This window comes from Diachasma alloeum, unplaced genomic scaffold, assembly GCF_001412515.2.
Source record: "Diachasma alloeum isolate Michigan unplaced genomic scaffold, Dall2.0 Dall_scaffold_00192, whole genome shotgun sequence".
Taxonomy (NCBI): domain Eukaryota; kingdom Metazoa; phylum Arthropoda; class Insecta; order Hymenoptera; family Braconidae; genus Diachasma; species Diachasma alloeum.
Genome location: NW_021680357.1, coordinates 821331 through 845253, shown reverse-complemented (window position 1 = coordinate 845253; position 23923 = coordinate 821331). Strand labels below are relative to the sequence as shown.

Sequence of the window (23923 nt, the reverse complement as noted above, 5' to 3'; positions counted from 1 at the left end):
ATTGGGTGACAGGCCGCCATTTGTCACCGTAAATCAGATACATTTTTCAATTTCTTGTTATTCAACTTATTCTGAACATAAATCAAAAATGCTCTTTAAAAAAATTAAGAATTGTTTCTACTTTTTTTTTATTATTCATTCATAATTTTTCAAAACTTCTGCATGATGCAGGACTCAATTGACAATTTCATACGACGAAAGATGACAAGAAACATCGAGATAACGTTCGAAAGATAGTACACTCGGGCCTTAAAATATTTTAAATTCTTAATTATTTTGTATGTTTTAATTTAATTGTAGACATTAATCAAATGTGCCCTTGCGCTATTCTATGGCACATTTGATCGGAAAATTTCAATATATTTCGAATTTCTGTTCGAATTTTTCTCTTGAGATTCTTTCTATTAGTTCTACTATTAGAGATTAGTTCTAACATTGGGCACAAACGTTCTAAATTTTTTTCCGCTTGATTTTGCTGCGTTTTGCATTGCAGAATCCGAGTGAAAAGAACTTGAAAAAATGATGACAAGAATGCTTATTCTTGTAGAAAAATTTCAAGAGAAAAATCCAAACGGAAATTCGAAATCCATTGACTTTTCTTATTGAATACTCAATTAAATCAGCGCAAAAAACAAATGGCATTTTTCGATAGGATTCTAATAGAAATCCTATAAAAATCCCACAAAATTTCGAGTTCTACTGTTATACAGAATATAAAAACAACTACACTCGTGCTAAAGTGTTATAGTTTACATTTGTTAATTGATTCATACATTAATTTGTTCATGATATTTCCTGTTCGATAAGCAATAAACGAAATGAGTGGAAAATGTTATTAATTGTTTTTTTAAATAAGAAAGTACGTGAAAGGTTCGATGGGGTCGTGAAGGGAAAAATTCACAACTATTTCGTCTCCTATAAGAGATGAATGAAATTACATAAATTTAGCAAAAGCCATTTCTGGAATGCATGGCGATGCTCGGGGCAGCAACACTGTCCCTATAATACAGCAGCTGAGAATTACATTCTGGCTTGTGGGGTATTGGCGGCCACAATCGATTCACAACCTCAAGTTTTGCGGTACATGCTCTCACCACCAGGAAGTCTAACCAAACGGAATGGAAGAAGAAGTTCCCGGGTTCGAGGTCCGGTCGGACCGATAATCCAAATCAATTTTTCCACATAATGTTATGTACATCTGGAAACTTCTGACAATTTTGAAATCTTTCTCCGCTGTTCATTTTCTATTGCAAATGGTTCCGATGAAAAAAAAAAATTCTCTGTAAGTGATAGAATATTTTGGAAAATTCAACTCACTTTGTTTATCTGCAATTGTCAGAGAATATTTTGTTATTCGATGGTTTTGTTATAGATTATGCAAAATGAAAAAAAATGGGAGTGGATGTAATAAAGGGGCGAGGGCGATGAGAATAATTATTTTCCGTGATATGTTAATTATTAATACGATTAGAGTAGATTTATTTTGACTCTCTGAAATATCGTGCTATCAATTACAAAAGTCTATGCAGGAAGGGTTTGTCCCCAAAACTGTATACGTCATATCCGCTATCCAAAGTCTGCTCCCGAATTTTTCTCCCGAAAAATCTTTGTTTTATGCGAAACAAGGGATAGTAGTTTTTCGTTTCGGCTGTCTAATAATCACAGACAAGAAATGAACCCTTAAATGAAACAATAATAATGATATGATAGCAATCTTGTAACTTAGGGATAAAATATTTGTTGATAAATTTTCCTCTGTATGAGATATTTTGAGCCAAATATTTCGTTGCTGTCGAAAGCAGAACAATTATTCATGTTTGAGACTTTCAAATTCGAACCAAACAAATTCTGTTTTGGCAATTTTCAACTAGCGATTTTGTTGGCAGAAACAAGACTTGTTTCATTCATCTCTTATAGGAGACAACGTGTTTGTTTTTCTCTCAGTGTGGGCTTGTGGCTCAATTTGGCGCAGCGTGCAATTCACAATCTCAAGTTTGCAGGTTCGAGTCCCGGTCGGGGCGATAATTCACATAAATTTTTCATCACAATTTTCCACATAATTTACATCTGAAAATTCTCCACAGTTTTGAAATCCTTATCCAATATTTCATGGATAGAATATTTTCTGAACATTATAGAATATTTTGGAATGTTCAATTCATTGTTGCTCATCTATCATTGCCAGAGAATGTTTTATTATTCAATGGTTTTGTTATAGTTTGTGATAAATGAAAGAAAAACTAATCAGAAAATTGAAATTTGGCTTGTGACACAAAGGGGGTTAGCATGTAATTCACATTCTCGAGTTACCAATTTCGAGCTTCAGCAAGACTGAAAATCTACACCATTTTCCAGTGTCCATTTTCTATTGCAAATATATTCCACGAACAAAACATTCTCTGAAAGTTTTAGAATAGTTCTAGAATTTTCAGAGAATATTTCGGAAAATTCAAGGCATTCTGCTTATCCATCATTACCAGAGAATATTTTATTATTGAATTGTCTTGTCATAGTTTATCCTAAACACAGAAAATTCAAATTTGTCTTGCAGCATGTAATTCCCAATCTCAAGTTCCCGGATTCGACACTCGGCCTCCCAAAAATCCACACAAGTTTTAACCACAATGTTCTCCATAATATTCATAAGAAAATTCCACTTAATTACCTCTTCGCGACCGCTCGCCCGAGAAAACTGCTGACATTTGAAATTCTGGAAAATTCACCGAAAGTCATCTACATATTCATCACGACATCGAGCGAAGTCTAAAAAAATCCTGTATATTGATCTCTCGAGCGCCAAAAATACCGCAACCCGTCAAATTCAATTATCCTCGCGAATTAATCCCCAAAAACCCAAATGCCTCGCGTTTACTGACCCTTCCACTAAAAAAACGAAGGCAAGTCACTGCTTGAACTTCACTGTCTCTGTTCGATTAGGTTTGATGACGATCATCGCGTACCTTATTCCGGGTTCGTGTCGTTATTAATGAGTAATTGGATTTGGCTTCCTCGGGTTTGCGTTTATATTTACCTGCAGTTAGCCTTTGTTTATGCCGTTTTCGGGTCATTGCAGTATACAAAATGTTTTTAGACCAGAAACACTGAGAAGACAAGAGTTTCTTGAGAAGCAATTGGCTCATAAAAAAAAAAAAACGACTTCTCAAATCAATTCAAGTGGCTTTTGCATTAAAATATTTTAGAATTGAGGCTAAAATCCAATTAAATGAATTAATTCAGCAGCAAAGTGGTAAAGCGGTTTAAGTCGACTTATCTCCCAGTTGAGTTTTTGAGGAATACTTCCGAATCTAAGGGAGATAGCGAAATTTTCATCATAACATTTGTTGTAGCCCTTAATCGGCTTTACAAAAAAGGTTATAATAAAAATTTTGCTGTCTCCCTTAGATTCCGAGATATTCATTGAAAACTGGTCAATAGTCAAAACTGACTTGTACCGTTTTACCATTTCGCTACTGAATTCAATTTTACTTGATTTGAGAAATCGCTTTCTTGTCATCGAGAAATTGTCCTCGTCTTTAGGACAAGTCCAAAATGTCTTGACGAAAGTTTTCTTCTTCTCACTGCAAAGAATTTTGCTCAAATAGTTTTCGGACGCAGTCATTTCGGATCAAAAATCACTGGTCGAATAGTTTTTCGACCGAGTGACCCCCACCCCACGCTCACCATGCCATCAATCGAAATCTAAAAAAATCCCGCATATTGATCCCTCGAGCGCCGAAACTACCGCAACGCGTCAAATTCAATAATAATCCTCGCGAAAAATCCCCAAAAACCCGAATGCCGGCGTTTAACTGACCCTTCCACTGAAAAAACCAACGACGAGTCCCAGCTCGACCCTTGCATTGCCGAAAAAAAACGCATCCCGACCTTTCTACAGGGCCATGTGCCGAGGCCACGAGGAAAGTGTTGAATGGAAAAAAAATCCAGTTACAAAATAGACTTTTTCATTATTATGAAACTTGGACGAGGAGCTTTCACACGTTAATGGTTCATTGACCTTTCACCATTCGAGTTCAAAAGAAATCTGGCACAGCATCGTTAATTTCACGTACCAACCCGAAAATGCATTGCCCAATTGTACGTTGGTGAGAGCTGGAGTCACAATAACGACTGGTTTTATACCTCATTGCTCCTGTTAATTCGATGTCTGTATTAAGAAGTCATCATCCGCCCCGAAATGTAACTCATCGAGTGAAATAGCAAATTAAATTACAGTAACCAGTGTGAAAAATTAAACATAGATTTGGCATATTTTTTTTTTTTCATTAATTGAAGCAGTTGAAAGACCTGTGACATAATAGTTGGCCAGAAATGGCGTAAAGTGGTGGTTAAAATCTTAAAATATTACTTCTAAAAACGGCATTGGCACTGGTGAACTGAACATTTAACAGTTTTTAATCTCAACCACCAATAATAGACGTTAATGGATTACTGAAGACGGAGACAATAGATAGAGATAAAGATCCAAGGCGTCGGGACGCTCAGACCGAGGCATATATACTTCCAATGTTTCTCTTTCTGCCCCGCCATCATCATCGAGTCGAGCAATATATAAGCGAATCCGGCATTCTTGGCGCGAACAGTTGACGTTCCGACTTCCAAATTGTTGTGATCGATATCAATTCGGGGGAGATTTGACTTTCTGCGGCACATCGCCAGCGCCAGAGGATTTGTTTTATTCTTCCCTCAGTTTTTTTTTATTAAATCATGAAGTTTGTTTTTATTGTCGGGCTGTGGCTCAATTGTGGTGGTGCGAGTGATGTTAGACCGGAAGAGACTCTTCTGAGGGTGATTACGGAACCTCTGGGATTTCCTAGTGATAAAACGTCGCATGAGTGCTGGAGGGATGGGGGATTGTATGCCGGGGCTTTGCGTAATTATACACCCTGGGCGCTGCAGAGTAAGTACTTTAGGAATTTAAAAAAAAGTTTAGTTGCGAAAAAATGATTTTTTTTAATTTTTAGTCTCATGCAAACGACGCGAGTTGGACTGTTCGGTGGACAAACTGAGCACTTTTTATTCTTTTTTTTTTCATTGAAAAAAAAACAGCTTTCAAAACTTTTCAACTTTCAAACTTTTTTTTTTCTTTTTTCGGGTTTTTGGAGAGGGGCAAACAAAATGAAAAGTTAATCTTCACTTCGGTATTTGAAAACAAGACTTTTTTCAGTTGCGAAATCATCAATTTTTTGAATTTTTAGTCTTTCATGCAAATTACACGAGTTGGACTGTTCGGTGGACAAACTGAGCGCTTTTTATTCTTTTTTTTTTCATTGACTGTTGCATCTGTTTTTCAATTACTATTTTTTGAGAGATAGAAAGGGTTTTTGGAGAGGACAAACGAAATGAAAAGTTCATCTTCACTTCGGTATTTGAGAACAAGACTTTTTTCAGTTGCGAAATTATCAATTTTTTGAATTTTTAGTCTTTCATGCAAACTACGCGAGTTGGACAATTCGGTGGACAAACTGAGTTTTTTAAAAGTTTTTTAAATTATGTGACTGTTGCATCTGTTTTTCAATTACTATTTTTTGAGAGATAGAAAGGGTTTTTGTAGAGAAACAAAAAAAAAATGAAAAATTAATGTTCAACAATTTTTGGAGAAGAAATCTGAAGATAATAATTCATATCGAAGATAAAATCTATCAATTATTATGATATATCTTGGACGTTACAAAGTACTTCAGGTATTTGAAAAAAAGATTTTTTTCAGTTGCAAAATTATCAATTTATTTATTTTTATTCTTTCATTCAAACGCATGTAGGATAATTCGGTGGAAAAATTGAGTGTTTTTTAATTTATTTTTATAACTATGTGACTGACGTCTGTTTTTTAATTACTATTTTTCAATAGAAAAGAAGATTTTTTGTAGAGAAACAAAAAGAATGGAAAAATTAAAATTAAATTTTTGTAGAATAACTCTTAAGATTTATATTGAAAATTAAAAACCTATCGATTTTTTTTGTACTCTGGGGTTTTGCGTAATTGTATATCTCGGACGCTAGAAAGTAAGTACTTCAGGAATTTGAAAAAAAAAATTTCAGTTGTAAAATTATAAATTTTTTATTTTTATTTTTCAATTCAGATTTTATTGCACGTGTAAAAAAATCAATTAAAGAACTGGCATTTTATTAATTAAACGACCCATTTTATGTATTTATGTGAGTTTGGCATCTGTTTTTCAATAAACATTTTTCGCCAGAAAAAAATTTTTTTTAGAGAAACAAAAAAAATTGAATAATTGAAAAATCTATTGATTTTTTGTGTGAGGGAGCTTTGTGTAATTAAACCTTGGGCGTTATAATGTACCTCAAAAATTTAAAAAAAAATTTTCATTTGCAAAATTATCGGTTTTTTATATTTTTATTTTTTCATTCAAATTTTATTGTACGTGTAGAAAAAATCGATAGAAATCTGAGTTCATTTTATTTATTTCTTCATTTTTTGAAAATTATGAGTTTGGCATCTGTTTTTCAATTAATATTTTTCGATAGAAAAAGAGTTTTTTCAGAGAAACAAAAGAATTAAAAAAGATAATGTCCAAGAATTTCTATAGAATAAATTTCGGGATAACAATTCATATGGAAAAATTGAAATCTATCGATCTTCTGTATGCGGAGACTTTGCGTAATTGTAAAAATAAACCTTGAACGTTACAAAATACTTCACGAATTAAAAAAAAAAATTCCATTGCAAAATTATCAATTTTGTATTTTCATTTCTTCATTCAAACTTCATTGCACGTGTAGAAAATTTCTATAGACAAACAGAGCCGATTTGATTTATTTATCAATTTTTTAAATTATGTAACCTCGGTACCTCTTTTGAATTAGTATTTTTCAACAAAAACAAATTTTTTTTTTTCAAAAAACAAAAAAATTAAAAAAATTATGTCCAAGAATTTCTATAGAATAAATCTCGGAACAATTCACATCGAAAAATAAAACTCTATCGGTTTTCATTTCTGTGAAATGAAATAAACAAATTGTTTGATAGAATTGTCTTCTATTACGAGTAGTTACCGGACTTCTAGTGAATTACTCCGATATAAATCAGTCATCGATCTTTCCTAATCTAAAACTGCGTCGCGAATACTTTTGATGATATTATTTACATTGTCGAGAGCCACCCGATGCAATTTATGGAAGTAGAAAAAAAAAATATGACGACGTAACAATATTGCGTCGACAAGTTGACTTTAAGTAGGTCGGATTAAAATGACTGACCTTGCACAGGGGTTGACTCTGAGATTACTATCAATGTAATAAACTCAAGTGCATTATTAATAGACATGTATTATAATTACGGTGAAGCTTAATTGATTTTGAACAGTTATTCATCTCCACGAATTGAGTATCTTTCATAACAATTAATTCTCGAGCCGCTGGAATGTTTGCGAAACTGAAAATTCTTCGATATTGATATTGAAGTATTGCGGGTAACTGATGGTGAAGGGCGATTTATAGTATTTATGGTAATGGTGCAGCATGCGGGTAATATAACATTGTTATCGCGAAAATTTATCGGTACACTCATTGTGCAAGATGACCTCACAGTAATTTCAGGAAAAAAAATCTCCCAAGTTTTCCTGCACTATTTATTCAAGTATGGAAACATTGAATGGAAAAACGATTTTGCTAGACAATTCTATAGGATTTCTATTAAATTTTCTGTAAAATTTCCTCGCCTTAAACTTTCCAATTTTTTTTTTAATTCTATTTTTTTTTCATTGAGAAAATCACACAAAAAACTTCGAAAATTTGAGCCAAGGAAATTTTATTGAATATTTTGAAATCTATTGAGATATTTTCTGTAGAGTTTCTTCGGCTCAAATATTCCAAGTTTTTTGTATGATTTGATGAAAAGAGATGAAAAGAGAAGAAAAATATAATGAAAGAAACTCGGAAAATTTGAGCCGAGGAAATCTTATTGAGAATATTAAATTCTATAGAGATATTTTCTATTGAATTTCCTCGGTTCAAATTTTCCAACTTGTTTGTTTAATTTTCTTGATGAAAAAAAAATAAAAATATAATGGAAAAAAGTTGAAAATTTTGAGCAGAGGAAATTCTATAGAAAATATCTCAATAGGATAAATTTTATAGAAAATTGAATTCTATTGACTTTTTCTATTGAATGTTTTCTATCGAACATTTCAATAGAATCGGCCAAAAACTAATAGAAAGTTCAATAGAAATCCAACAGAATTTCTTCGCGAATTCGCTAGATTTTTCTATTAATTTTTTTTTGTTTAATTATTCTTGAAAATTACTCTCGAAATTTCAAAATTGTATAGAAGCAGAAAAGGAATTATAGGAAAAACCTAGCGCTTTCTGTAGGAAATTCCATTGAATTTCTATTGGAACTCTGTAAAAATTCCAAATTCCCTTGAAATTTGATTCGAGTTTTATTTAAAAAATTTCATTTGTTTTTAGCGCCATAGGAGAATATGAAAATTTAATGTGCCATTATATTTAGAGATATTTGATTTTAAAAAAGTCAATAGATCATGATTTTCTATAGAAATTCTGCGGCGTAAATTTGCTACTTTTATTTCCGCTGTATTTTCATTTGTTTCTCATAATAAAATCTAAGATGTTCTCTTCGATTTTCTAATATCTTCAAAAATCGCACAGAAAACTTGCATAATTGTTCATAGAAATATGCGCAAAAAATAGATAGAATTTAAAAAAATTGAATTCTTATAAAATCACAATGGAATTTCTCCGAGAAAGGACTAGGTTTTTCTATTACATTTTTCCATTCGTGCACCGAAAATGCATGAAAACTAAATAGAATCATCAATTTTTATGATGAACTTGACAGTTCACACTATTATCTATAAATACCGATAATCGCTCAACATTAAAAACTCATTTCCGTAGAAATTCCAGAAAGACTGAAAACATTCCCCAAAATATTTGGTCTTAAATTCATTTTTTCCAACTCACGTAATCGAAGATCATTGACCGCTCGAGAAGGTGAAGTAATCAGGGCAATTATCGGACTCTTGTATCTTCGTTAGTAACGTCAAGAATAATTTGCCTGATATCTCGAGATTGGAGTGGACGTTGATAAGGATCAGGCCAATGGGCTAATTCAATAATTCAGAAGTAATGTGATGTAACAGATAAGTCGTGAGTTGTTTAAAAATATATCGGCTTGGACGGGATGTTGCGAAATTTTTGGCAACACTTTTATTGGCGATCTATAAGAATTCTACAGTCGACTCTCCCTAGTTCTCCATATCTCTGGCTCGTCGGGCGTCACTGAGCGGAGGGGAATGGTCCCCCCACTACGCGTGTGACGTCACGGAGGGGAAACATTGTAGACGACTGCGGCGTTCTCGCTTCAAACGTTGCGCAGTCTCTGTCGTTAAACACGCCCCTTGCCCACTGGGAGGGGCAATCTCTAGCTCTCCGCTCCGGAAATGTCGAGCCCCAAATGTGGAGAGCGGGAGGGTTGACTGTATAGGAATTCTGAGCCCAGTGTTGCCGATTTGGCGACTTTGTCACCAACTCTGATGTTTTTAGATGATCAGCTAGTGACGAAAATTTTAAATTCTCACCAGTGACAATTCTGGTGACATAAAAAAAGTGACTTATTCAGTTGAAAAATAACTTCAAACGTATTTTTTGTGAGGAATATGAAGATTGAGAAAATCCACGGTTGTACTGAGAAAAATGGCACAAGACAAAAACACATTCTTGCTTCTAAGAGTATATTAGTGAGGATGTGATGCGTGAAATGTTAATGTATTTTGTTAAATACATTGTGACATGTAAAATAGTATTCATCATCTTATATGATCATACATATATATTTTTTTATGTAGTTTCTTCTGCTCGTGAGTTATTTTATATAATTTCACTAAGCAAGTGTACCGTATCTTCATTTCGTTGAGTGTTTGAGAATTAATAAAAAAATGTTCATACTTACGAATTTTTTTTCATCTGGTGACTTTCAACTTTTAATGGTGTTTTTTCCGCATAACGCTGCTGACACCTCATAAACCCGAGTCGGCAACGCTGTCTGGGGCATCAATTCGCCAAAAGAAAAGAGAATAGACAAAAGAAAAAAAAAATTTGGGCCCAAGAATTTTTATAGAACCAGAGATGGGCATCAATCCTCCGATTCTTCAATATTAAAGTAATTTCCGAGTTCATTGATCACGTTTTAAACATACTAATCTAAATTAACAAATAGTAAAATAATTGATTACCTAAATTTCCAAGTGATGATGAATTGAATATTTAAAAATATGGAACTAAAAAAAATTTTCTATCAAGTAGACAATACAAAAATTCTCACAAGGGATTTGCGATTATCCAAATATCGTCAATTCCTACCTCAATTACTGATTAATGAATGATTCGACATTTGACTATTTCAATTGATGATGAGTTCAATAATTGAAATTTAAGAATTTAATTGACTAATTGACTACTTGATAATTCAACAGTAATTGTGGACGTCCGTATGAAAAGGGACCATTTTGTCGATTCTATTTTCCGAGATATTCACGTTTTTTTCTTGCCAACTCCCATTTAAACCCATGTTAAATTATTTTTTCGATCGTCTATAGCGTTGTCACTCTTTACGCTATCAAGTTCATTTTTGGCTCTAAATTTGCAGAACCGGATCAAGATTATCGGCATATACATAACTCCAATAGTGCCAAAGTGGTCCCTTTTCATGCGGACGTCCACAATTATAGTTTATCGATATGGCTATCCCTGTATAGAACATTCAGTTCCCTCTAGACTGTCATGGAGTCAGGTTCTAGTCAAGTTTGGATAAGGTGAATTAGATAATGAATCAGAATAAAGAAAATAACAGCAAGATTGCGGATTAAAAATTAAAAAAAAAGAGAATTGAGGTGAATCTTACAAGTAAAAATAGTGTTTTGCAACGATTAAATAGTGGAGAGAACATAAATAAATGTGGTGATCATTTATGTTGGAATTTATGTTGGAAGTGCGTCACTCAGCGCTGGGGAAGTGGAAAAATTATAAAGACAAAATCCACGAATTCGCTAAAAACCAAAAACCCCTTGACAAGAAAAAAATTTTCTTGATAAAAAAATTGGGTGATTATAAAAATAATTAAACATGTATCGAAATGTTAACGTAATAATTAAAATTATGTAGTAAAGCGTTGAATTCAATAAAACGAAAATTAAAACTTTAGTATTTTTATTTTATGGCTCCTACTTCTCAGAAATCTCGCCGCGCGTCGGTGCGTGGTGGAGGTGGGGAAATACATTCGCATTCTCCGAATTCGCTTCCCCTATCCCCCCATGAGCGCGACTGTAACGGGAGTCTACTGCATGTAATTGAACATTTTTATTTTGGATGTAAAAATGGATTTAGTTTAATTTTATTCTACAATTGGTTCTATAAACAATAAATAAATAAATAAATAAATGAATGAATAAATAAATAAGTGGACATTTAAGAAATCAAAATCACATCCACCTGATTTTTCAATACTAAAATACCCGAAAATTTCGTGTGAATGAATGATTATTAAAAATTTCAAGATTTTTCACTTGAAATTTCATTAGTAATTTTCCAGCAGTGTATAACTCATCCTACAAACTGCAACAATCATCTCCCCTTAATATCTCGAAAACAGCATAATTAAACCGTGGAGATAAAAAAAAATAGCCAATTGAGAATAAAAATCATTGTATTTTTATCTTCCAGTGTACGATGCGTCAGCCAAGATACCGTCTGGCGTAATAACCGGTAATTACAAGCAGCTCGGTAATTACGACGAGTGCCTGCGGGTCAAGAGCGGTTACGGATTTGTTGGTAAAGCATGTAGCGCTAAAGTGCAATTTACAATTTCGGAAACAACCGGAAGGGCAAATACAATTCCAGACCTCGGTAATTTATTGGAGAGTGTGGCCTTGGCAGCTGTGAGCATCGAAACTAATCTGCAATAAAAATATGTTTGCATTGTATTCACATCCGCGACTATTTTAGGATGTGAAAAACTGGAAATCAGGGACTACTGTTCCGTACGAGTGGCTGTGGTGTGTCCCGTCATCTTGCGAGAGTCACGATGTTGAGAGGGCCTTGGAGGTATCACTGGAGCCACTGGTGTCTGCCAATCGTGTCAATTTGACAGTCTTCGTGGAGCCCTGTCACACCCTAGACCTCGATCGCCCTGCGCTCCTCCTTGCCGATTGGATTTACATGTACTCGTAAAAAAAACAATGCAAAGTTATGATGGTACAGGCATAGAGCGATTACAGGTCATTTAATCCTGGAAAGTAGATCCGAGGATATAAATCCTGGTAATTGAATGGAAAAAGATCCTGGGAAATTTGATCCTGGTAAAAATTATTCTGGAGTATTGAATCAGAGGTACTATGGGTTATTTGGGGAATTTGCATCAATTTTTTAATTTTTTAATCTCCAGTTTTGGCCTTAAGGTGTTTATGGAGGGGTCGGCATGTTGGTGAGACGGAGGGGAATCTATTGTTCTCCCGCAGAAAACCAATCGTTGAACGAAAAAACGATATTTCAGTTACGAATTTTCAAACTATTTCGACTATTTTTGTGAAAAATTCGAAATATTTTTTAAATTATTTTTGATAATAAATTAGGAATGTGCGTCCGAATGGTTATTTTGCACATCATTTCCTTCTATCATGTATAATTCATTGTTTATTTCATTTCATTGAATTGAATAAGATTTCTTTTTAATTAATTTTGTCAGATTTTCAACTTAGTTGAAATCTGTCAAAATCATTTTTCTTATTATTCCTTTCTTCTATACAACCGATTGTCTTTTTTACGGTTCCATCTCTCCCCTCAGCCCTTCGATAAAATGTTAATAGAAAAATTTTATTTACACATACTTGAATAAATTTGAAATTCATGAAAAATTCAAAATTTTCAACAATCATGAAAATCAAATCAACCAATACAGCTATCGTAATCATCTTTTAACTTCGACTTAATGGCATTAAAACGAACATTTTGAGCTATGATTGAATTCATTTGAAGCATGATACTCAAAGATATCCCCGGAATTCTGATTTTCAAAAAATACAAAATTTTTGCAAATTTTCAAATAAATCAAAATAACGATTCTTGCTATCGCCTTCATCTTCGAACGCGGTCAAAAGGATATGGACACAAATTTTTTAAGCCATCATTCAATCAATCCAGAACATTTTTTTAGCTATCGTGGGACAACCGATTTTCGAAAAAATTCGAAAATTAAAAAAACTAATCGATGAATTAAATTTTAATTAATGGCGATTGATAGGGCTCAACAACACCTACATTTGAAAAAAAAGATTCAATTCCATCCATTCATTAGCGAGCAATTGAAGAAAAACTGCCATACTGGGTCGATATGACACAAAAAATCCAAAACTTCTGTTCGCAAGCGAAAAAGAATGGAAAAATTTGATCTTGAATTTAACATTATTTTAGATGAATTATCGCATAAATTATCGAAAAAACTCATATTTGACAGGATTATATTGTATCACACGGAGAGAAATAGTCAAGAAAAATTACGGAACATTTCACGTAATCCGCAAGCGAGAATAGTTTTCAGTGAATTTCTATAGGAATATAAGAAAACAAATCTGAAACGTTCAGTAAATTTACGGGTCTGTCACCGAAAAAATACAAAAAAGTCACGTAATTTTTCTGGAAGTTTTAAAATCGAACAGAAACTTCAAGACTTATTATGCCTCAGAACATGAAAATTCTTGGATGTTTAAGAATTTTTACGAAAAGTTCCGGAAAAATTACGGAACGTGTTGTTAAAATCTCCCCCCCTCACGGTGACTCACGGCTAGCCCTGAGGCGTTGGACGGATGAGTAATTTTTACGGAACAGATCGTAGAATTTACGTGACGATTGACACTTTTTATTGAATTTTACTTCGCTCCCAGATTACGTTTCGAAACGTATTTTTTACGTCTTTTTTCTGGTAATTTTTATTAAATATTTCTCTCCGTGCAGGATCAATTTGAATAGGATTATTCTGCCAGCTTATTTTGTCTAGGGCCTTTTTACCAGGATTAAATGACCGGTCATCGCATAGAGCGTATGTCGATGTTAATGATGGACTCAAATATTGACATTTATCTTGGTATAGATCACTCCTGTTCCTGTTTGCCATCATCGTCTTAGTCAGCACTACTTACGACCTGGTTAAGAGAACTGACACAGAAAAACCGGATCCAAAAGGTAATGCAAAATACCATCACTTGAGAATTGATTTCCAAGTGCCAATGCAGTCGTGCAAAATGGCAAGGTTTTCCACGTTGGCGTTTTATTTTTATAATTTCAGACACTAAACACTTGCTATTGACTTCATTCTCACTTTATACTAATGGATTGAGTCTATTAAATACGAGTAATAATGGGGATATTGTGACTTGTTTGGATGGCTTGCGATTCCTGAGCATTTGCTGGATCATTTATGGTCATGGGTACTATCTGCAGGTCGTTGGGGTACAATTGGATGTCAGCAATGTTCCCACTGTGAGTGCACTCTGTGAATTGAGATTAAGATTTTCTGGTAATAGTATATTACCGGCTGCGCCGCCCTCGTGCGTAACCGCTTGCTGCCCGCACGAGTTGCGTATACTATTTTATACCATAAGTGCGTGCGCGGCGAAAAGGGGTCGGGGGGGGGNGGCAGAAGGGGGTCCAGGGGGGCGAAGCCCCCCGGTAGGGTCCAGGGACGAAGTCCCTGGTGGGGTCGAGGGGTGAAACCTCCGCGGGGTGCAGGGGCGGAGCCCCTGCTGGGGGGGGGGGGGGAAGCCCCCCCCCACTGAAAAACAAAAAATCAAAATCAAGATCAAAAATAAAAAAAAAGTTCAGACTTGGAAATTGTTTAAAATCAAATTTCTCAATTTAATTGGGTGAAATTTCATAGACAGTCTTGTATTTATCAACCGATTTTCCGGGGATCAAATTATTCCTCACTTCTTGTGCTGATTTCGAAATTTCTGGTGGAAGATTTTCATCATTCCAGTTGTTATTTTCATCATTTTCATCATCCAGACACCTTTTTATTTGGCGGAGAACCGACGGTGGCTTCGGTGAGGAATGTCGAATCTCCATCAAATAAATCTCCCGAGAGATCTCCTCGTCACTGTCGGGTGTGATGTGGTTGTCCATTTAATTTCACTGCTTTTATATTGAATAAATGAATAAAGTTAACGACAGAATATTGAGAGGGTTATGTGGATACCAACAAGTGAGGCAGTGGGCGATGTTATGAGTCGATGCGCGACTCGACGCGCAGTGGATGTGTGGAATCCAACGATGATATTGCAACGACCATTTGCGCATCGATCTGCGCATCGACCCGTGCATTTGCGCATGCCCATGGGTTACGCACGGGATTATACACAGATGTGTAGGGTTCCACACTACAATGTGAAACCCGACACTTTCTGTGCGTCAACACTTAACTGAAACCGGCCGGATTTCACGCACGTATGGTATAAATAGTATATTTCAGCACATGTGGGGGCAATATCGTCTTTAGCGTGTGTGGGATTTACAGCATGAGCCGAAGGCGAGTGATGTAACCACACACGTTAAGGACGAAATTTCCCAACAAGTACTGAACAAAATTTTATGTCACGAAGCCTGAAACCGGCTGAATTAGACACGAGACGTGAAGCATCGAGTGTGTAATCCAGCCGGTTTCAGGCATGAGTGGCGTAAAAAATTATTTAGTTCTGTCGAAAAATTATATGTTCCCTTGAAGAGATCTTTTGTCGTGTTGAATCAATTTACTTTCGGACAAAAAGGAAAGTTTCCAACAAAAGATGATAATTTTCGTAGTAGTTCTCGTGAGACATTTACATGTCTTTCGGGTAAATACATTCGTTCTGCAGAGAATTATATGAGGCTCCGGCTTTATCAAGTGAATGTTATTGAGTAGTGTATATCTTTGTCCAATAAACACTTATAATTTCCATGGAACAGGTGATAATTTCAAGAGGAAACTACAATTTTCATACCGAAAACTGTGTTATTGGCAAAATTAAATAATTTCGAGGGGACAATTTTTTTTGGGAAAAAAAAATTCTTTCTACCCCCTTTCCTGGGGTTTTGCGGACGCGCAGCGTGCGTAACGCGTCTGATGCGCTGCCTTACGGCCGGAATGACAAAAACTAAATTTCGAGTGCGTAAAGTTTCGCTTTACGCACGAGAATTTACATTAGGCACGACCTCTGAACTAAACGGTTTCGAAATCGTATTTTTCCGACCTGTTGCGATGGGATTTTTTACTCGTGTGGCGTTGGCCTCCGAGCCGTAGGCAAGGACTGGCCAACCACACGAGAAGAAAAACCCCATCGCAACAGCCCAGGAACAATATTTTTCTGTAGTGATTTTCAAGTTTTCTAGTTTGGGAAGTATGTAATACCAATTCCCAGACGAGAAATCGTGAGAAGCAGTACAGAAAAGTGAACTTTTCAGGCAGCTATAAAATAGTATATTTCGTAACGAGTGCAAAAAACATTTTTTCACGAGTTACGAACAATATTTTTCATCACAATGTGGCGGAAATAGGACTTTTAGGCACGCGGAGCGTGCCGAAAAGTTCACTTTTCGTCACAGCGTGATGAAATAGTATATTTCGTAACGAGTGCAAAAAAGTGTTTTTTGGCGAGTGGGAGGTTTATATCACGAGCCGAANCACAATGTGGCGGAAATAGGACTTTTAGGCACGCGGAGCGTGCCGAAAAGTTCACTTTTCGTCACAGCGTGATGAAAAAAAAATTATTCAATTGTCCGATTATACGACAGATGCACGAAGTCTGGACAAATCTCCTCATCCTCAACGGAAACCTCGTGACAGACACATTTTTCCTCCTCGGTGGTATCCTCCTCACATACTCGGAGCTCAGACGAAAGGAAAAGCAGCCGCACACGTACAACTTGAACGTCGGAGTTCTCTATTTCCACCGTTACCTCCGACTGACACCGGCCTACGCTGTTGTAATCGGATTCTACGCAACTCTGTTCCAAAAAATTGGCAGTGGTCCACACTGGAACACATGGGTGGGGAGCAATCAGGAGTTCTGCGTGGACAACTGGTGGACCAATTTACTCTACATGAATAATTACATCGATGTCGCCAACATGTGCATGTCCCAGTCCTGGTATCTCGCCGTGGACATGCAGCTCGTCTGGATCTCCCCGATATTTCTGTATCCATTGGTTGTTCTCGGAATTAAGCATATCGCATCTGTCATTGTACTGTCAGTGGGCCTCTTCGTCTCCGTTGTTGCACCACTCCTGATCACTTACTTTGATCGATTGACTGGGACGATGCTGTATTATAAAGAGTGAGACTCTATTTGTTTCATGCATTTTTAAAAATTTGTTACACTGAGAAAAAAACAAACACCTCAAACGAGTCTTGTTTGAGCCAATAAAATCGCTAGTTGAAAATTGCCAAAAAAGAATTTATTTGGTTCGAATTGGAAAGTCTCAAACATGAATAATTGTTCTGCTTTCGACAGCAACGAAATAGTTGGCTCAAGAGGTGGATAATTCACACCAGACGGTGCCTTTTCAGGATGAAAATATCTCATACGGAGGAAAATTTATCAACAAATATTTTATCCCTAAGTTACAAGATTGCTGTCATATCATTATTATTGTTTCATTTAAGGGTTCATTTTTTGTCTGTGATTATTAGACAGCCGAAACGAAAAACTACTATCCCTTGTTTCGCATAAAACAGAGATTTTTCGGGGGCAAAATACGTATGGGAGTATCGAATAACGAAGGAGGAGTGCTTGAAATGACATTTCTTCCGTATACAGAGAATGCAATTTTTTTTGAACTACTAAATCTATTTTTGCGACAAAAATTTTTCATTCCGGCGCACTCTCCGCATGTTTGGCACAAGAAAATCCTTTTTTGATAATTTTCAAAAAAATATTTTTTGGCACAAGTAAGACTTGTTTGAGAACTTTGTCGTTTTTCTCCCAGTGTAGCTTTGAAGTCAGTGGAAGGGACTCTGAGTTGACTGGTACAAGCCTCCTCATTATTAAGAATATCCAAGTATCTTTAATCTCATCAAATTTCTCAATTAAATTCAGTCATTAAAATCACATTTTGCACTGAATTATTATTTTTTAAACACTCGTTGTTTATAAATAAATAATTGAAACTGTTTCAACTTTCGGAAACGTTTATTGGTGTAGGCATGAAGTTGATTGTTTATAAATTATTTTGAGAAAAGACTGGCAATTTACAAAAATTTCACTATTTAAATTATTTCATCAATCTTCCTGCAAAAGTAAACTTTCTCATTCTTTTTCAGATTTTTTGAATGTTTTCTAACGCTTCAATATCGAGATTCAAATTCAGACCTGCGAAGTTCAAATAATAAAATCATTGTAAAATATTCAGAAACATAGGGTCAAATGGGGCTCAAATGAAAGCTCTCATGTTCCACTACAAAAGCAGAAAGGCATTTCATTGGTGGAAAAATGGCTAAAGTACCTGGAAATCCTTAAGAGAAAAAATAATTGAACTTATCAGAAAAAAATTACATATTCGACGCTTCTCACACGATTTCAGAATTTCATCATTTCACTCAATAAAAAAATGTGCCACAACAAGGTTAGCTAATAATTTCGCTTCATTTTCGTTAAAAATTTTTGTTAGGCAGACCGAAGTAGCCAATGTTTACCTACAGATTTATACGAGGGTCTACGCTCGAGCTGGACCTTACATCATTGGATTGATTCTTGGGTACACGCTTCGGAAATTTCGTAACGATTCACCGAAAATATCTCGTGTAAGCGATGATTTATTCACCTAAATAGGGGAAGTTGGGGTAAAATGGACACTTTTGACTTTTTTTTAAATATTAGTGACGGGTTGAAATGTTGATGAAATTTAATAATTTTTTTTCAATACAAAGAACAATTCTTTCCCTTTGAGATGAGCCTAAACTGAGCTCTATTGTTGCATTTGTTTCTGAGTTATGAATAATTTTAAAAAAGTCTAAAGTGTCCATTTTACCCTACCCTCCATTATAAATTCATAGAAAAACACGTACGAAAAAATTTAATAGAAAAACCTATCGGATTCGTTAGAAAATTCTATTGAATTTCTATTAAACTTTCTATTAGTTTTTGGCTGATTCTATTGACATGTTCAATAGAAAATATGTAGTAGAAAAGTCAATAGAATTCAATTCTTCTAGTATAACTTATTCTATTGAGATATTTTCTATAGAATTTGCTCGACTCAAATTTTCCAAGTTTTTTCCATTCTATTTTTCCTTTATTCTCATTAAGAAAATCAGACGAAAAAACATAGAAAATTTGAGCCCAGGAAATTCTATAGAAAATATCTCAATAGAATAAGTTATACTAGAAGAATTGAATTCTATTGACTTTTCTACTAAATATTTTCTATGGAACATTTCAGTAGAATCGATCAAAAACTAATAGAACAGTTCAATAGCAATTCAATAGAATTTTCTAACGAATTCGATAGAAAATTCTATTGAAAAATTTCGCAGCCCATGTACAGGTTTTTTTTTTACAGAAATATTCCATAGAAAATGTTCTATAGAAAAAATAAATAGAATCTGATTTTCTTTACCGCTTATTCTATTGATATATTTTCTATAGAAATTCCTCGGCTCGAATTTTCAAAGTTTTTTGATCGATTTCTTTAATCAAATGAAAAAAAATTACTTCGAAAATTCATGTAAATAGAAAAAATTGTATGGAAAGACGAAATTTTACTGATTTTTTCTATAAAATAGTTCCTATTAAACATTTTCTATAGAAAATCGCCCAGTGAAACTGTGGAATTCTTCAATGGAATCGCCCAAAAATTATAGAATATTTCAAATAGAATTCAATAGAAACTCGATAGAATTTTCTACCCAATTTGTTGGATTTTTCTACGAAATTCTTTCGAGTGTGACATGAATGCCTATATATCCTATTTTTTAGGCGTACATTATCTTCGGCTGGGGATTCGCTATAACAGTTGGTTTCGCAGCGATTTTCGGTCCACGAGGAATGTACTTCGATGATCACAAGTATGACGGAGTAGAGGCTGCTTTCTACGCGGGATTTCATAGAACTGCATTTGCGGTTGCTGTCGGATGGATCGTACTTGCTACAGTGCTTGGATATGCGGGTAACTAGTCTTTGTTTTAAGGGTGCCAAGTGAATTTGGCGATGACCTTGAAAATTGACATTCACCAACAAAGTTATAATTTTTTAAATTAATAGTATTAGACAGATGGTGAACATCGGTGACAATTTAAAAATTTTAGAACTTATGGATATCGAGAAATTAAATAAACAAAATCAGTCTTATACACGGCCTCTTATGGAGTTTTGATTAAATTGAACGTTTCAACCCCCTAGGAACTCAAGAAAAATTTGAAAAAATTTGAAGATATGGGGAATGATGTGTTCAATGTGATGGCGACAAAAAACAATGGGGTACCGGGGTGAATAAGAGAGATATTTCAACCCGCCGTACCCATTTGATCCCATGCTTTCTCGAGGTTCGTCACGCGAAATAGAGGATTTTCCGCATTTATTTTCTCGATGTCTAGTTCCGGTTGCGGGTTTGAAATTTCGTCGGATGGGTGAATACATATTTCTCCAATGATGGAGGGAAAGAAAAAAATTTTTTTGAATCTTTTTTCAAATTCACTTGGCACCCTTAAGATTGATAAGAGGATTTTCCTTGGAAACCCCTCCGCCTCACCTCCTCCATTTCCTCCTCGCCCGATTATCCTTTATCAATGTAAATCGGAAATTCTTTTAATATTGAAAACTCGAAAAATTGATGGCCATCCCTGTTTATCTGCGTTACTATGGGCCATTCTACTCTTATCAGTTATATCCCAAGAGAAACCATGGAAAACCCCAGTCACACAGCCGGCCGATATCGCAGGGTCCTACTGTATCCATCCGTCACACTGACTAGATGAGCACAGTAGTTCTCTACATTCGCGCCTCGCGGCAGCAGTTCCACACGAGGAAGTAGGGCTAAGCGTGAAAAAAAAAATTTACCACTGAAGAATTTGAAAATGCTGCGTGTTTTTTTTGTGAATAACTTCATGTCACATATTGACCAATCAGAATTAAGAATTACTATTTTTTCCACGAAACCAGAAACATTTTTTTTTGGTCCTGAAACCCAGAAGCATTTTTTCTCTGCACAATTCGATGATTTCATTGAAGGTCCCGTTGGAGTATTTCTGTCCTGGTCGGGATGGATGCCGTTCGGAAAACTCACGTACTCTGCATATTTAACTCATTACATCGTCCTTCTCTACAACAGCGGAAGTGTCAGGACAGCCGGCAGCCTCACCACTTTCGGAACGGTAATAAATATTTTACTATATAATAAACTAGCTGGTGTGCCCGGCGTGGGCCGGGCAATTCCCTTCTTCTGCATTTTATTTTCATATTTGAAAATGACGATTTGTTAAGAATTTCACTAATTTTTTTGGGACAGTTCCGAATTCTCGAGAATTTATTAGAAAACCTCGAAATTTTAAATATTTTTGTAACTCGGAATTTTTATGAATTTTTCGGAAAAATCCCAAATTTAGTAGAATGTTCTAAAAAGTCCAATAATTTCCTTGAGTTTTCTGCCCCCATAAAAAACGTTTAAAAAATATAGGATATGGACCAATTCCATATATTTTTCAAATTTATAAAGAATATATACAAAAATATATAAACCACATAAAATATATATTCTAAATGCAATAATAATATTAATAAATTATATAGATATAATAATATAATATAATTTATATCATTTTATATTATATAAATATATCATATTTTAGAATATATATAAAATATATGGTTTATATATTTTTTATATAAATTGGGCCAATTTAAGATATTTTATTGTAAATTTTTCCGTGTACGTGGACATTCCCGAATTTCCTCGAATGTTGTAGAACTCTGGAGAATCTTCTATTTTCTAGTGAAGAACAGGTTTCAGAAGATGATGATGATTGGAAGAAAAATTTGTCATAACGAATGAAAATGATTTGTCTAATTGTAGGATTTATGTTGGTTGTAGGGAGAAACAAATCACTACAAGGCGATAAACGATATAATACATTTATTCGCAGAAGCGTTAGTCTGAACTATGTACAAAAGAAAGTATTTAAATTTTGATTGTGCACGGTGAGACGGTCGCCGATAAACTGAATTAACATTTCAAGTTTACGTCTACTTGAAAAATTTCTTTCTTAAGATCTTTTTCTATCTGAATTCTTAAAAAAAAAAAAATACATATGTAATGTGCGCAATCATTGAGATGAATCATTGAAACCCTCAATAGATCTAAAAATTCGATATCAAATGATTTTCTCGTCCTCCAGGTCCACGTCTTCCTCGGTAATCTGGGCCTCACAATGTTCCTGTCCGTGATCCTGTGCCTGTGCTTCGAGTTTCCATTTACTCGAATAGTTCGGCTCATCACACGTTCCAGCGAACGTCGAAGTTTCGTGAAGGGCTCGTTCAATCCAACAATCGGAGGATTTGGCTCTCACGAGTCCACCAATGAGATTTATCGCTCATGCGATGACGTAGTGTCGACTGTTTCCCAGAGCTACGACATCTTCGACCCTTACGCCAAAGGGGCGGTCATCAGTGTTCGCGAGCCATCGAATTCATGTGATAGTTTTGAGTCATCTTCGAAGGACAACCCGAGACATGATAGAAATTCGGGTCGATGTGACTTTTATTGAAATGTAGAAATTAGGTGAGCGTTACTAAGTTACCAGTGAGAATATACAACCTATCTACCTATTGAATCTAAAATGATGTTTTTTTTCGCCTTTGCGAGGATGAATTTTGAGACTTTTAGACAATCCCCTCATTGTAACATAAGTCATGACAGTTATTCGGTTAGAGTTCACGTACACTGAGAGAAAAATAAACACGTTGTCAAACGAGTCTTGTTTGGGTCAACAAAATCGCTACTTGAAAATTGCAAAAAAAGAATTTGTTTGGTTCGAATTTGAAACTCTCAAACATGAATAATTGTTCTGCTTTCGACAGCAACGAAATATTTGGCTCAAGAGGCGGATAATTCACACCAGACGGTGCCTTTTCAGGATGAAAATATCTCATACAGATGAAAATTCATCAACAAATATTTTATCCCCAAGTTACAAGATTGCTATCATATCATTATTATTGTTTTATTTAGGGGTTCATTTTTTGTCTGTGATTATTAGACAGCCGAAACGAAAAACTACTATCCCTTGTTTCGCATAAAACAAAGATTTTTCGGGGGCAAAATACGTATGGGAGTATCGAATAACGAAGGAGTAGTGCTAGAAATGACATTTCTTGCGTGTACCGAGAATGCAATTTTTTTTGAACTACTAAATCTATTTTTGCGAAAAAAAATTGTCATTCCTCCGCACTCTCTGCATGTTCGGCCCAAAAAAATCCTTTTTTGATAATTTTCAAAACACTTTGTCGTTTTTCTCTCAGTGTACTTCAACATTTCCAGCATTTTCTCGACATTATCATCTATTACGCACAATCAAGAATGGGCAGAAAATGATATTAAAAATTGTAAGAAAATCCCACATCAATGAGGAATCATTCTGAATATATTACTAATTGTTAAAGTATCGAAAATGCTCTAAAGAACATCAATAGAATATCAATATGTATATTGTGGAATTAGAATTTAAAGATTTCGATTTTTGCAAAGGCTGAATGCAAAGTATCGAATGTATCGATTCCACCTCTGCTTATTATGGCACAATTCATCATTCCATTTTATTATGACACAATTCATCACAATCTGTTCCATCACAAGCAATTTATTACAACATATCTCATCGCAATTTGAACTCATCACAAATCTA

The 23923-nt window shown here is 34.9% G+C and overlaps 1 protein-coding gene across 1 annotated transcript; it reads left to right on the top strand.

Moving 5' to 3' along the window:
* Positions 1-4615: 4615 nt before the first annotated feature.
* Positions 4616-23052, top strand: LOC107048423 (O-acyltransferase like protein). Its single transcript, XM_015271582.1, has 10 exons — positions 4616-4918; positions 11725-11939; positions 12007-12221; positions 14147-14238; positions 14342-14535; positions 16822-17363; positions 18697-18829; positions 20004-20193; positions 21255-21397; positions 22418-23052. The coding sequence occupies exons 1-10, from the start codon at positions 4726-4728 to the stop codon at positions 22784-22786; spliced, it is 2286 nt and encodes a 761-aa protein (XP_015127068.1). The 5' UTR covers positions 4616-4725; the 3' UTR covers positions 22787-23052.
* Positions 23053-23923: the final 871 nt, after the last annotated feature.

Excerpts from the sequence above, each read along its gene's own strand:
- LOC107048423 (XM_015271582.1), top strand. The coding sequence starts at position 4,726 with ATGAAGTTTGTTTTTATTGTCGGGCTGTGGCTCAATTGTGGTGGTGCG. Across the intron at positions 14,239-14,341 it reads AGAAAAACCGGATCCAAAAG|ACACTAAACACTTGCTATTG; the intron begins GTAATGCAAAAT and ends TTATAATTTCAG. Across the intron at positions 18,830-20,003 it reads ATTCACCGAAAATATCTCGT|GCGTACATTATCTTCGGCTG; the intron begins GTAAGCGATGAT and ends CCTATTTTTTAG.